General features: G+C 39.9%; 2 protein-coding genes across 2 annotated transcripts; both read right to left on the bottom strand.

Annotated features, from left to right (window-relative positions):
- Nucleotides 1-387: 387 nt before the first annotated feature.
- LOC119732298 lies at nucleotides 388-6,138 on the bottom strand. The gene is made up of 3 exons (XM_038205758.1): nucleotides 5,800-6,138; nucleotides 1,382-5,353; nucleotides 388-428 (listed from the first exon to the last, which is right to left on the bottom strand). The coding sequence occupies exons 2-3, from the start codon at nucleotides 4,932-4,934 to the stop codon at nucleotides 388-390; spliced, it is 3,594 nt and encodes a 1,197-aa protein (XP_038061686.1). The 5' UTR covers nucleotides 4,935-5,353; nucleotides 5,800-6,138.
- LOC119732297 (plexin-B-like) lies at nucleotides 5,794-12,922 on the bottom strand. The gene is made up of 4 exons (XM_038205757.1): nucleotides 12,726-12,922; nucleotides 7,907-9,075; nucleotides 6,060-6,310; nucleotides 5,794-5,950 (listed from the first exon to the last, which is right to left on the bottom strand). The coding sequence occupies exons 2-4, from the start codon at nucleotides 9,053-9,055 to the stop codon at nucleotides 5,794-5,796; spliced, it is 1,557 nt and encodes a 518-aa protein (XP_038061685.1). The 5' UTR covers nucleotides 9,056-9,075; nucleotides 12,726-12,922.
- Between the last annotated feature and the right edge of the window lie 206 nt (nucleotides 12,923-13,128).

The following is a 13,128-nucleotide window of genomic DNA, read 5'->3' as shown; positions in this document are numbered from 1 at the left end:
ATATAAAACACTTGGATAATCTTGTTAACATCACAACCACGCTTCACTAAGGGGGCTAAATCTGAATCATTACTACTAAGGGCCGACCTTAACGTGTTGAGCTTCAGGTACTTTTCCACTGTTCCGGATGCTTTATACTGAATTACAACTGTTTTTTCACCAAAACATAGCGGTAAACCAATCATACCTATGTCACGATCAATGGAGTAAATGTGCACAGATAAGCATGTTGTATCTTCAACATGTAGCCATATCTGTGTGTCTGTTTCCTCATGATTATGAACAATGCTATGGGGAAATACACCAGCCAATGAAACACACATTCCAGTCCATTCAGACCTTTCCAGTGCAAGGCTTGGAAATCCTCCTGAAGTTACAAACATTTGATCAGAGGACTGCAAAGAAGACGGCACAATCTCCACCAGTTTCTGTGACAAATACTGACAAAGTTTACGTTTATTCTGACGAACTTTCAGAAATTTAGACCAGTTCAGTGGTAGAGGTGTTTGGTCTTCAATGTTCTCAAAAACTTCCACTTCGTCATCTTGTCCAGCATCACGTCTCTCCCGTTCAAAACCTTTAGGCGAAATTCCCTGTGAACACACCTGATCGAACAAGATACGCACCTCCTTGTATTTTCTCTTGAAAAATGGTGTCACCCACCTTGATACAATCAGAAAAGCGTATTCTTTGAAAAATCTAAAACCTGAAAGAGGATTAGTGTAAATTATGTTCATCCCCTCTGCAATCAGACAGGTTCCCGGAGGAAAAGCATGAGCATCTGTAATTGGTGAATATGATTGAGCATACCTCTTGCCAAACAAGTCATACGTTATATATTTTGCGCCTTTGTTCGGCAACCCAGAGGGTGTACAAATTGCGCGTGGAGTTTCTATGAACTGAAATAATTGATGGACTGGCTGGTTGTGCTTTTCTGAATACGCTATTGTCCTCTTGTAACAAAGAGTAATCAATTTTTTTTCCTTTTCAAGGTAACTGATTTTCCTCTTTGTAATTTTCTCCTTGGCAAATGTTGAAAGTCGATGCCTTCTTACAACAGGTTTTGCAACACTGGACTCATGCAAAACGTTAAAACGCACATATGTATCATATGAAGAATTTCCAATTTCTCTGTAGGTCAAAAGTGCTTTTTGCTGTGCTTTCGTGGCGGGTGTATGATCAAAAGCATGAGAAAGATTCTGTAGTTGATCGCCCTGAAACATTGTACTTTCAGAAACCTTGGCAAAGTAACTCTTCACATTTTGAAGTTCACACTTAATGACTGATGAGGCAAAGTCTCTTTGAAGAACACCACACAATGAAGAAAAAGACAGTTGATTCTGGAAATTGTCTATAAGAAGAACCTGGAACTCTAATGTACCAGCAATTTTCTCCATGTTTGTCGGCAGGCTTCGAGACAAAGCTGTTTTGCAATCTTTGTTGATCAGCATTTCATGAGCCTCATCTAGTCCAACCGAGGAAAAGTTGACCCCCTTAATACTCGAGACAAATGCACCATTTTTGAAGTGATCCAAGATGTAGCTTGGCAGACCATGCATTTGACAAAGATGGATAGGAATCATTTTGGAATAATTCTGCCTGTCGAATGCATGGAACAACGGGCCCATCCTTTTCAAGGCAACAAGTCGCATATCCCAGTTAGCAGTTCGCATGGCTGTCCACAACTGTATATAGCAAAAGCAATCCACCTTCAGAAAATTATTCCAGAACTTGAAAGTTTCAAATTTTGTTGACATCTCGGTACAATACTCGGTGAACTCCTCAAGAAAATTCGGCAAAAATTCATGAAGGTTGCTATGTACCTTTGAAATGAATTCCTCCATTCCCAAGTAATTACAAAAATCCCCTTGAATATGCACTTGCTCTACAGTGCTTATGAGGGTATCATGGAGTGATGAATTGCTAATTGAACAGGATGTGCTGTCTTTGTCAACTCTGAAATCTAAAAAAGATTTCAATTGATGAATGTAAATGGCCTCATAAACTTGCAATATAAATCGATGAGTTCTCTTAAAATTACTGCAAGTTTTCAAGTTGTTGAGTGTTTTGCTTTTGTGGGTTGTTTTGGCAATATCTTTTAACCCAGCATCCCAAAATATTTTCATTAAAACTTCTTGGAAATTTTTCAAGATATGCCAATCACCTAAATAAGGCACAACCCAGTCTAGCATTTCACCATATTCTTTTTTCACATCCAGCAAAATCTTTACTGTTGCACCATCTCCTGCAAGAACAAGATGGTTAACTGATTTTGAGATTTTGAAGAGGTCATACAGAAGGCCAACAACAGATTTTACAGTTCCAGCGCAATCCGCCTTTTCGTTCAGCACATAAATGTAAGAAAATTTGGACTTCTCACAGCGGGGACTTGAGTGTAACATCAGGTTACATTTCAGACCTGGAACTGTATGCTCAGTTTTGGCTGTAACAGAAACATATCTCTCTGCAACATGCATAAATACATCATAATGAAGTTGCTTTTCCTGAAGCTTTTCCTCATCTGAAGGGAAAAAGTTTTCAAGTGACAAGTTTTGACGAATGAATGTTTTGAAAAGTGGAATTGAAAAATGAGATTTTTCTGGCACAGGTAAAGCTGAACTCCCAACTTGTCTCCTTTTAGAAGGTTTGTGACTTGCTTCTGCTTTCTCTTTTTTAGTGTCACAAGATGTACTACCTTTTGCAGATGTAACCAATGTTTCTGCAATACTTTCGTGATGCTGCAGGTGTTCTGGACATGACTTAACTGATCTGGTTCCAGACATACCACCTGACACAAGGTTAATGAAGTTTGGTTTGTGCAGAACAGGAACGGCTGCTTGCCATTTTTCAAAAACTGTGTCAAGCACATTCACAGAAGGCGTATCATGATGAATGTTGTGCATGTCAAGTAGAACTTCAATACTGGGTCTGCAGTTTGCACAGTAGAGCAAATCAAAATGGGCAGTCAAGGAATTAGAACCAGGGCGATATAGTAAACATATGTGATAATGTGACATCTGCTCATTAGGATACCTTGCTACCAATTTCATTCCCTGGACAGTTCTTTGATAGACATGAACATCAGTCTGCAGGATACATGCAAGGGCACACATTTCCAAATGACCAGCATATGTACTGGGATTTTTGTTGTCACTAATTCTCTCTGCAAATGATGAATAAAATTCATTACTCGAGGACTCCAAAAGAACATGCTGAATTCCTTCAGGCAGTCCTTCCAAGGAATTTATGTGTTGTTCTAAAAACATACACACACTGCGTCTAATTTGATCCGCCAACTGTTGCTCTTCCTGAAAACAAACACTGTCAATTGGTATACCAACTTCATTCCTGCCACAAAATAAGATGTCGGATCTGCTAAATGATGCAATGCACCTATAAAGACAGCGTCCATCCCCAAAAATGGGAACAATTTGAAAATCTGGAATTGATGACGTTGGTGATTTTTCAATTAACTCCCCAAGAGGACTTAATTTTTCTGTGACTGGTTTTGGTTGTTGTGCCATGACAGAGGTTCCATGCCAGCTCCTTCCAGAACCGGTTGAAGTAATTGCAGCATGACTGGCAAGTACATCAATATTATCAATGCTTACTACTGTAAAAGAGGTGGGTTCAATGGTAGACAGAAGTCCTGCCTCCTGGCGAAGCTGTTTAATATTCTCTAAGAATCTATCAAGAGTATCTTCAGATGTGCACAATCCTGAGTGATTCAGTAACCTGATAAGTTTGGATGAATGAGACAATCTCTTGACACAGTTAGCAATGATGATGTGGAATGGGTAATTGTTTGATTCGCTTAAAACAAACTGCATTGACATCACCAGGACAATCCTTCTGTTTCTACGCTGCAGTCCATGTGATTTGGAATATGAAGGGAACATGACCTTTTTGCTATCCCAAACTAATTCATTACTGTGAATGAACTTCAGCTCATCAACATTTGCAGTTAGTACAGATACACAATTCCACACCAGCGGATCAATCATTTCAAGAAGGGAATTAAAATCAAATGCAGCAATTTGGGTAGGAAACTGCGTGAAATGTTCCATTATTTCTCTTGACTGCTGTTTCAGCTTTTCATTAATCTGGGGAAGGACATACTGCGCCATTGAGACAATATCACCCGGAGAGGTAAAAAACTGTTTATCGCTCTGATCCATGGGAGCTTCCTTTTCAGTTTTACGTCGTTGATGCCGCAACTTTGAATAAGACATATGAAGTGCAACTCTTATATCCAGATTAGAGTAAATTAATAAAATGCTTTGCTTGCGGGCAATCATCTTGTGTACTTCTAGTAAATTACTGAACCTGTTAAGAATTCCAGAAAGTAACCATCTGCTATTGCAAGCTTTTTTACATGAATCATAACATGTACCAGGAGATGAGGAATCCTTTTTGCACTGAAGTTCAAGATTAATAAGAAACTGGTCATAAAGATCCGCAAGGAGGAAAGCTTCAGAACTGCAGCCCCTACAAATATCCTTACATGTATTACTGAGTGCATAAGCAGTATGATTCAATTCTTCATCGAATTCAGTGAAGTCTAAACCTTGTCGCACATCATCTAAAGTTATGTCAGGTGCTGTGTCCCTTTTTGCCACACAGTAGCAATTGTAGCACAAACAACTCGTCACAGTTATAGCCGTTTCCTCCTTGTTTACTTTAAGTTGGAAATAAGCATTATCTATATCTAACTTTGTACATAGATACCGTCTGGACCTAGATGAAAAAAAGATGCCACAAACCCCACACTTTGCATTTGAGTGAAAATTATATAACTGTGATTTGTGTGCACCGCATAATGGGATTAAATTGGGAATTTCAGAAGCATGTGTTACATGTAACAGCACTTGAAAACAAGACTGAATCTGTTCTAATGAAAATGAAGAGTCTACTGTAGACATCGAATAGCACATGTTAAAACTGTTTAAATAACATATTGGTCTTTTTTTGACACGTGTTTTTTCAGGTGTATACACTGGATTTTTTGATTTCCTAGAATATTTGTGATGACAAGCATTACATATACAATCATGTAATGACAGATGTGGCAATACTTGAAGTACAAACTGCTTAAGTGTGTCATTTTTTAATGTTGACAAGTGAGTCCATCTTGTGCTTATTTTCCCACAAATTTGGCAAGGACCACATTGTTCTTTCTTGCATGGGGGTCTGCTCCGTTTGGCTTTTCCCCCGTTACTTTTTTTTACCCCTGCAATTTTTCGTTTACATTTACCATATTGGAAGACTCCGCAGTACTACATGTTTGATCAGCCGGCAGTTGACAGAAGCCCAGTCGAGATGCACATGTGGTCTGAAATATCTGACACCCAAGCTGTGTGTGAAAACAAATACGAAAGGAAAAAACTCATAGCATGGTATATTATTGCCAGTTATTGCCACAAGGTAACGACAGTTCTTTTCACAAAACAAACTGTATCGCAATATAAAAGAATGATACACATAACTGTCATTGGTTTGTTAAGATAATTAGCACAGATTTCAAATTGGTTCTTTCTGTTTTTTTTGGAAAATACTTAATCGGCAACATAAAGTGCTAATTTGGTTTGACTTGCAAATTTAATGTAAAACTGATTATCAACAACAATCACAAGCACACTTTGTCACTGCAATGATTTTTTAATTTCTTCCAACTCACATTAAAACCTACCCATGCTCATCTCAGATATTATTGACTGTACTCTAAAGGAACTTTTTTTGGAGATAATTTATGGAAGAGTACTGAACACTTAAACAAAAACTATGGTATTGTATTCAAACCTTGCGTTTTCGCCGTCGCCTCCGTTTCCGTATCCTCCTCGCAGTTACCCCTCTACGTTGAGCTCTCTTCCGGGCTGCAATGTAGGGAGACGCTGGCTTTGGGAAGGCCACGTGACTCTCCACCTCCTTGGACCGGTGAGCTGATGGGACCCTGATGTATGAAATTTTGCCCACAGAAGGCTTTGGCTTGATGACGGATGCATGGAATGGAACTAGTCCACGAAGCTTGAAATCTTCACCTTGGATGTGAACATCAATACGTTTCAGCCTCTTTTTTACTGCTGCAGCGGACGGCATCTTCATTCTTCTTGGCTCCGGTGGATTTGGGGGATGAGGAGGTGGAGGTAGTGGAGGAGGTAGAGGAGGTGGATCTTCTGACTTTGTTTTCTTGACTCGTCTCGGCGACTGTACAAGCTTCTTCAGTTCCGGAGGAACAAACATTGCAGAGGAAGGGGTAGAAACGGGCCCGGCCTTCCGTGACGTACACGAAGATAGTAGATTCCTGGACAATCTCTCAAGATGGGCTTGAAAAATTTCACCAAAAAGAGAGTTGCCATCCCAATTGAGGTGCAGGCCATCTCTAGCAAAGTGCCAGTCCCGTAGCTCTTCACCAATGTCAAAGAAATGACAGTGCAGCTCGGCACAGACATTACCAAACTTGATGTTGTGGTAAATACGGGAAACATCAAGACCGTCATTGTCCTTGCGGGGAAGTATTGCACTGACTGCCAACTTCGATGTTGGAAAAACGTCATGCAATGCAGCAATCAGGTCACGAAACTGTCGAATGTTGCTGTGCAAAAATCCCAAAGGGAGGTCATTGGTCCCAACATGGACGGCAACAATATCGGGAGCAGCTTCGAAGTTGTCTCGGTGCTGTTGTAAAAACTTACTCAGACTGGATATTGTTGCTCCGCGACGAGTGATCACTTCGACCTCAACCAATGGAGACGAGACATTCTCGGCTAAAAATTTGCTCAACGAATCTCCAATAATAAGTGCCTTTACTGCACGAGTGGGCTTAAAACTTGGTGTTGGTGGCCGTGGTGGAATTGGCCATGGTGGTGGACGGCCTGACCTACATTCATGAAACAATAACAGAAAAAAAGGAAGGTACATGTAAGTGCATTGGCCTAACCTTTAAATAAATCATGTACACAAAAATTTGTCATGTCTGCCTGTTTCATAAATACATGAAGGCCTAGGCCTACGTGGTGTATATATTTATAGTAATTATTAGTAGGCATACCCTAGTAGTAGGCCTAATACTTAGTATAACCATAACTGTCTTTCAAATTTTGCATGCATGATCATGTACTTGTGCATGTTCATAAATTGTTAAATGTACCCGCTAATCTACCAAAATGGCCAAAACTAGCCAATAAATCTGAAGGCTGAACAATAAAACACAAAATTTACATTTCCACTCCAGACATGCCTGACAAATAATATTTTTTTCATGATGAAATGTATTAATTTTTAAAAATTATGGGGCATACATATGTACATGTGTAAACGTACACGTACATGTACATATGCATAGCGCATGCGCAAATGTGGAAACCCCCTTTAAAATCCGCCAAAAAAGCGACATCTCGCTCGGAATAAGTGGCTCAAGAAAACAAAACTCGATGTCGCCACAAGCTAAACTCTGTACCATACGAAAGATCATCGCTTTTTCTTTCGATTTGCAGTGGTCTTTTTCTCTAATATTTTCTAGCTGGGTCAGGGCGCAGCAAATAAAATCACAACTCAAACCGTCTACAAAATCATACCTCGACTTACAAGTAAAAAAAAACAGCAAAAAACCTTCTAAAACTTGACAAATTTTATATCATTCGACTCGGAAAAACGTGCACCGTCTACTTACCACGCCATCTTGGAAGCCCACTGCTTCTTTTAGAACGTGTAGTTCGTTTCATGACATCGGTCGAACTCCCGCAAAAACGCGTGCAAATCTCGCGGCCGATTCGTGACGTAGGCCGTGCAAAGAAACTTCGGGATTTGACCTCATTATCGCGTGCACTGCGGACTGGCTGGTCAACTCTCTCTTGGAAAAGTAACATGTGAATCTAACAAAGGAAATAGGTTTCGACTATTGACTTACCGAAAAGCTACTACAGAAAGAACCCGCCAAATAGTCAACTTTGTATGGCTCAGGTTGAGGCATGGGTGGCTGAATACATCCCCGCACTGCTTCTTTGAAGGCAGCCAAGATATCCGTCATCCTGTACACACACAATGCTGAGTGATCGATGGGTACATCACTGGTACCCGGAGCTCCTTGGTTCCTGGCAAACACAGCATACAGCACCTGCTCGTCTGCATGGAGACCCAATGATGCCGCTAGATCAGGTCCTGCTGGTCCAAAGTGAGCTGCTTGCACCAAGCTGTACACACTGTCCCCTGATCCACTGCACTGTAGGGTAATTTCTGTGTATGCGTCTAGGTTTGGACCAGTTTGACAGACTCTGCTCATCTTAGAAACAAACTGGGCAGAATCCGTCAAATCTTCCTTCTGCGAGGTGACAAAGTATGTGAATCCACGGTAGGCAAATGTTAGGAAATACTTAATGACAAACCTCATCTGAAGGGCAGGAAGATCAAACGGGACGGTATTAAATAGATTTGTTGCTGATAATAAAGGATTTGCAAGGGTTCTTCTTGCGACTGCTGGAAAATTTGTTGGGGCTTTATTTTCACCAGTGAATGTAACAGCTACATAAAGCATTTGGTTTCCATCTCTTCCTGGAGCAATCACACTAACAGTAGATGCATCCTCATACCCTGCAACGTATGTCACAGACTCCATCGTCATGTTACTAATATTGTGTAACTGTCGTGACTGACAGATACCATCATACACACCACCACAGGTTATCAAACTGTCTGGCCGAGTACTGTCAACTACCAGTATCTTGTTGTAGTTGTTTGTAAGGTGGCAGGGCATACTATCCGGTTTGCTGGCATTACAGGTTGTAACATTCTGTATCTCTCCCAAACTACCGTTCAACCAGTACAACCAATTGACAGCTCCAACATAGACATCACCATGATCACTTAAGGTGAAATGGTTGAACTTTGATGCACGTCTTTCATTTTCACCCAAAATGTCCGGATTGTCAAAGCTGGCTAACTCATAGTCTGACAGATCGCCAAGCCGCTCTGCTGATGCTATACGAACATTAACGCAGATGATGCTCAAAATCAGACAGACTGCCCACAACAGGGTGGTGTGTCTCCTACAGGACTCCATAGTGCTCAGAAGACAGTAGTCTCTGCAGAAAAGAAAAAATACAGTACAAACCAATTCATAGTTAATAAGAACAGGTTTCTTTCAGGGGCTATGCCATAAAATAGGCAAAATATATTTTAGAAAGGTGGCGCTTTTATGCAAACTTAATATCTTTGCTTTAACAGGAAAGCCCTAGGCCTGTTCCTACTCAGTGATGTGAATGCAATGCACAAGCAACTTTGAGACATCATGGCAAGTATTCTCACAGTCAAATTTCAAAGTTGGAAACATTCCAAGTCCGGTCAATTTCTATCATGAATGTTTCATGGACACACATTCACATTCAAGTGAAGTATGAAGTGGACTTATTTTTAGTGGTAATCTGTTACAGATGCTTGTGTTCTAGGCTACTGCTTTTCTAGAAAATAAACAGTTCCATTTTGTAATTTTCAGTTCTCAGGCTAGCATTGCAGACAACTGTACATAGTTGTAAATTACACAAGTTCGTCATGATAAGGGTAAAACTGTTATTTTCTGCCTATCTGCACCCCATGTTCATGTATACAAAACCAGGTCCATTTATTTTTTTTTCTATAAACACAACTGAAAATAACTTAGAAAGAAATTCCCAATACAAACTGGTGATGGATGTTGTTAAACTGTGTTACTTATTCAAACAAACAATACAGTAGTCCCTATATCCCCCCAAAAAGTGTCCGCCTTAATATTTTTGAAATAACAAGAACAACCAGGAAGTAAATTTGCATTGTTTTTTTTTATTGTGCAGATACTCTCAATCCTTGCCCTCAATCCCTATGAAGTTTATTTAATTTCCTTCGCGCCTCACTGCACAACGGTCGATTGACTAAAACAATATTTTTGGACACTGTGACCAAGTTCCTTGCCTTAATCAATTTCAGTGCTTTGTTTTTATGTAAGCTGTGTAAAATCCCGCATATTGTGAAAAGGGCTGCAGTTGGGATTGGAATCATTTGCCTGGCTATCAGTCATCATGGCAAGACCTCAGTTTAATGCTCAAGGGCTAATGATGACTCAATTTACGTAGCGGTTTTGTTATTTCAAAAATCTTTTAACAGACACTTTTTGGGGACATACTGTACATCCAACACACATGATACAAATATTGTTTGTAATTGTTTCAGTTTCAGATTTCCATTTTTTTTTATCCTACTGTTTAATTGGTTTGGCTACATGTACACTTGACATTGTGTAGTATCTCCTACTTGCACAATTGCACTTTTACTTTCTTTTACTTAAACTTCACAAGTAACACACACTACCAGTGGTTTTGCTTTGACAGTTAGTACCAGTACTAACTGTCAAAGCAAAACCACTGTGAGACGAGAAGGATTCGATTTTCTGCTAAGAGTAAGAAATAACTACATGTGCTCTCACAAAAATGGTTTACAACATGTTATCAGGTTATTACCACAGACATGTTTACATTGGTTTTTGCTCAGCAATTTCTTTTCTGTTGAACAGCTACATGAAATTCAGCCCTTCACTTTAACATGTTGAAATGATGCGATGTGGCTATTATATGTGTGAATTACTTCCTCTTCACCGACACTTATAATCAACAACTTCTCTCAAAAGTCACAGCCGGAAGTCATCTGGTAGGAAACCCAACCTGCAACTTCACCTCAATGATAAACGGAAAAGCAACAACCTCCAAGACTCTGAGATTACATGGGTTGGACCCCGATCAACTGATCTCACGAAGACTCCATCGTGTTAGTACCCAGTACAGTACAGAAATGTCTGCTAAAGCATTAAGCAAGCTTGACTCATCGCCAAGAGGTTCAAACCATGTGTAACAAAAATCTGCCGGCCAGTATTCTAATCAATGGGAGACTTTTGAGGTACTCGTGGCAACAAACACATCACTCTGATTCCATTGTTTGCATCATTTTGAATATGCGTACATTACACTATATGACTCAAACAATTGAAAAGGTCCGGTATCTCAAAAAGTCTCCCGTTCCAAATGGAGGCAGTTAAAGGACCAGTTAACATCTAGCCTGTCCCTCTATCCAAGGGTGTTGGTGACTGCTGATGCCTTACACAGAAACAGTGACTCAAACTCACCGTTGGTTTGCACTTGCTATAAATATTTCTTGTACAGGCCTTGCGTCTTAAGCAGTGCCAACGACAGGTAACTGGCTTTACTAAATCATGTATCTCGTCCAATTAGAGCGCAGATACATTCCTCTGAGTCCGGATGAGATTAGCTGGGCTTAGGGCTGTTCATTTTCAAATAATTCAGTATTTGATTACTCGAAACTGTGTCGACTGAATATTCGGATATAAGAAACTGCCATCTGCAACTGCATGCTGCGCCGGTCAAAAGTTGCATGCAGAGCGCGCCAGTTAAAAGTTGCGTGCGGCAATTGTTATGGAGTGCTCTCCAGTAAGCATTTTATAACTATCAAGGGCTTTAACCTGCTATAAGGATAGAAACAATGAACCGCCGTCGACACAAATGTTACCATCAACTAAAACAAATAGCACCTGACAATAAAACGGCGCAACTTTATGATAAAGTAACATCACAGTCGTGTGTGTACGTGTGTAGTTGTTTGTTTTTCGAACATTTAAAGGGAATTTACAACATTTGCTTTTGCTGCAATTTTGGGAAATAAATGCATTTAAACTGACTCGTTTCAGGTTTTGGGCTTGTAGATGCTAGAAAAACCAAGAAAACCAATCATGTTCTTGCAGTCTGGTTCCCTGACCCAACTTAAGATGAAACGGAGCAATTGTAGACTTTGGGGAATTGTAAGGTCAGAGAATCACTCTAGCAGGCTTGTACCTCTTCACAGGTGTGTAATCAATTGCAAAGAAAATGCGAAATAACTAAATATGAACAATTAAAAGCAGTTTTTGAAAATAAGCCAGTTTTCTCCAATACTGGTCGACCGACCAGCGTTGGAAAAATACAATTTTTCTTGAAAATGTCAGCACACCAGGAGCCACGATTTTACAGGGTGCTTTAGACTGTCATTCACAAACAATCCAGTAAGGTACTTCGTGATAATTTGATCATTTTGTTTTTTGATGTTTGCAAATGTTGTATCTTCCCTTTAAAGTGGCAAAAAGCTATTTCAATACTCAGTTGATGATCGTATTGGTAATATCGGGACAGACCTAGCTGGTCTGTACAAGATAGGGAAACCTGGAAAATACTGTTATGGCCGTCCGCCATCCACCATGAGCGACGCAGCAGCCTTTTTCAGATGTCTAATTTTTGTGAAATTTCATGTTGAAATTTTGATACGCAAACGTGTGCAAATGAATCTGGAAATTTCACGAAAAATAGACATCTGAAAAAGGCAGCACTTTCTGATTAGCCTATAGAGGGTGAGTATGCTTCTAAAGCAAAAATAAACTACAAACTATGCCTAAATGTGAAAATCAAAATTTGGCAAAGTGCGACACGTTTTTGTACGTATGTATGTGGATGTGTGGCCTATGTTTACGAAGGTAGTCCAGTAAATAGGCCACATTTATGGGGCTAGTAATGCAGCAATTCTGACGTGCAACTGCAAGTTTTTATTCACTGCATTTCCACACTGCGTGTACAATGTACACACGTCAATAGTGAATGCTGGCCGTCATCGTGTTTTTATTGTGGAAAATATTCACATGCTTGCTGTCTGAAACAACTTACCACAGTTATACAAATCAGGCAGTATGTTTTCCTCCTTTCCCGTAAGTTTCAAACTGTACTAGCTGTGGTATTATCGAAAATGGCCAACGGATGAGTTTCGACTTCGGAAGCACTGTGTGTGAGTATATAAACGGAAAAGATGCATCCTCCACTCACTACACAGTTTAGGAGTACACTGGCAACTAGCTAGCTGCAAGTACACCGTGAACTTAACCGGACCAGGAAGGAACTTTTAAAATCGTCTACTTTTATCTGGGTATCTTCATGGACATCGACAACATGCTGTTAATTACTGCACGGAATTAATTTCATTTTTGATTAAAAGTAATCAAGAAATAGGAATGGTGTAATTATTGTAAGGACTTTTAGTCCTTACATTTATGATATTTCTATCAGTTTCCAA

The sequence above is a fragment of the Patiria miniata genome, unplaced genomic scaffold, assembly GCF_015706575.1.
Source record: "Patiria miniata isolate m_02_andy unplaced genomic scaffold, ASM1570657v1 HiC_scaffold_24, whole genome shotgun sequence".
NCBI lineage: Eukaryota > Metazoa > Echinodermata > Asteroidea > Valvatida > Asterinidae > Patiria > Patiria miniata.
This window is presented reverse-complemented; position numbering and strand designations above follow the sequence as displayed.